The sequence below is a fragment of the Nicotiana sylvestris genome, chromosome 9, assembly GCF_000393655.2.
Source record: "Nicotiana sylvestris chromosome 9, ASM39365v2, whole genome shotgun sequence".
Taxonomy (NCBI): domain Eukaryota; kingdom Viridiplantae; phylum Streptophyta; class Magnoliopsida; order Solanales; family Solanaceae; genus Nicotiana; species Nicotiana sylvestris.
Genome location: NC_091065.1, coordinates 124,148,105 through 124,150,027, shown reverse-complemented (window position 1 = coordinate 124,150,027; position 1,923 = coordinate 124,148,105). Strand labels below are relative to the sequence as shown.

Genomic DNA, 1,923 nt, shown 5'->3' with positions numbered 1-1,923 from the left:
CTAGATAGGGTCGATATAATTCTTATCTGGATGCTGAATCATGGATGACAAGGTTGTAAGAGCATTAGCAAACTCGTTTTGGATCCTGGGAACGTGCTTGAATTTAATCTTTGTGAATTTCTTGCATAACTCTTTTACACAATGCATGTACGGAAGGATCTTGATGTTTTTGGTTGACCATTCCCCTTGGACTTCATGTATCAATAGATTGGAATCCCCTATGACCAAAATTTCCTTGATGTTCATGTCGGCTGCCATCATGATCCCAAGGATGCACGCTTCGTATGCAGTCATATTTTTGGTGCACGGGAATCTTATCTTTGTTGATGTTGCATAGTGATGTCCTAATTCCAAAATTAGGACTGTCCCAATTCCTGCTCTTTTTAAATTCGTTGCTCCGTCAAAAAACATTATCCATCCAGTGTATGACTCTATAGTATCTTCTTCGGCGAACAATACCTCCTCATCAGGAAAGTACTTAGTGAGTGGCTCATAATCCCTATCCACTATATTCTCTGCAAGCTGGTCGGCTAAAGCTTCCCTGACAGCCTTTTGGGTTATGTACACACCGTCAAATTTGCTTAGGAGAATGTGCCATTTAGTTAGCTTTTTGGTAGGCATCAACTTCTGCAAGATATACTTGATTGGGTCGAGCCGGGATATCAAATGCGTGGTGTATGATGACATGTAATACCTTAATTTCTAGGCAATCCAAGTTAAATCACAGAAAGTGTGCTCTATCAAAGTGTATTAGGCCTCGCATGGTCTGAACTTCTTACTTAAGTAGTAGATGGTCTGCTTCTTTCTCCCTATTCCATCGTGCTGTCCTAAATCCCAACACACATCCAAAATCATTATCCAGGACTGACAAATATAGTACATTTCTAACAGGGACCCCAAACGCGCATTTTGCCGGGTTCAAATTCAAGTTGTACCTTCGCAATCGCTCGAAAAATTTCTTCAATTCATCCAAATATTCTGAAATTTTTCGAGACTTGATGATGACATCGTCCACATACACCTCGATCTCTTTGTGAATCATGTCATGAAAGATGGTCGTCATGGCCCTCATGTAAGCGGCACCAAAATTTTGAGGCTTAATGGCATGACTCTATAGTAGTAAACTCCCTGAGGTATGGTGAAGGTTGTCTTTTTCGCATCTTCTTCGTACATCAAGATCGGGTTGTATCTAGTGAAACTATCCATGAACGACTGCAATTCATACTTCGTGCAGTTCTCGATGAGGATATGAAAATTTGGCCTAGGGAAGTCATCCTTCGGGATGGCTTTGTTGATCTTGGTAATCCACACATATCCTGATATTTACATCTTTATTAGGTATTGGATTATATTTGCCAACCAACTGGGATAATTGGTGACCCTTACTACAATTGCCTCTATATGCTTGGTTGTTACTTCCTTTATCCTCAGACTCAGGTCAGGCTTAATGTTTTTTGGTTTTTGCTTGACTGGCGGTCTAGCAGGATCAGTAGGTAATTGATGTGAGACAATAGAAGCACTTAATCCATGCATGTTGCCATATGACTATGCAAAGTTATCGATGTATTATCAAAAGAACTCAACCAGTTCTTCCTTCCGCTCTCCTTCTAGATGGATATTGATTCCAATTTCTTTCATATCTTCCTGGCTTTCGAGATTGACCACATTTGTCGTTTCAAGGTTAGGATTTTTCTAGCTCTCCAGTTTTTCAGTCTCTTGTGGGAGATTGTTTAGAATCATACTCTCATTGTATTATTCATAATCTTGGTCATTTTGCTCGAGGTTTTTGTTACATGTCATAATCGCGAAATGCGGGTTTTTATCATTTTGATTATTGAAAAGAAAAACTAAGAATAATTAAAGCGGTAAATAAGGTTGCTCTTCATAAAATCCTTTTTTCCCGGAGCTACTGGTATAAGTTTA

At 39.3% G+C, this 1,923-nt stretch overlaps 1 protein-coding gene across 1 annotated transcript; it reads right to left on the bottom strand.

Annotated features, from left to right (window-relative positions):
* Positions 1-621, bottom strand: LOC138878165 (uncharacterized). The gene has a single exon (XM_070157831.1). It carries the CDS (start codon positions 619-621, stop codon positions 1-3), a length of 621 nt encoding a protein of 206 aa, XP_070013932.1.
* Positions 622-1,923: the final 1,302 nt, after the last annotated feature.

Bases quoted from the DNA above. Each gene is read 5' to 3' on its own strand.
- LOC138878165 (XM_070157831.1), bottom strand. From the start codon at position 621: ATGCCTACCAAAAAGCTAACTAAATGGCACATTCTCCTAAGCAAATTT.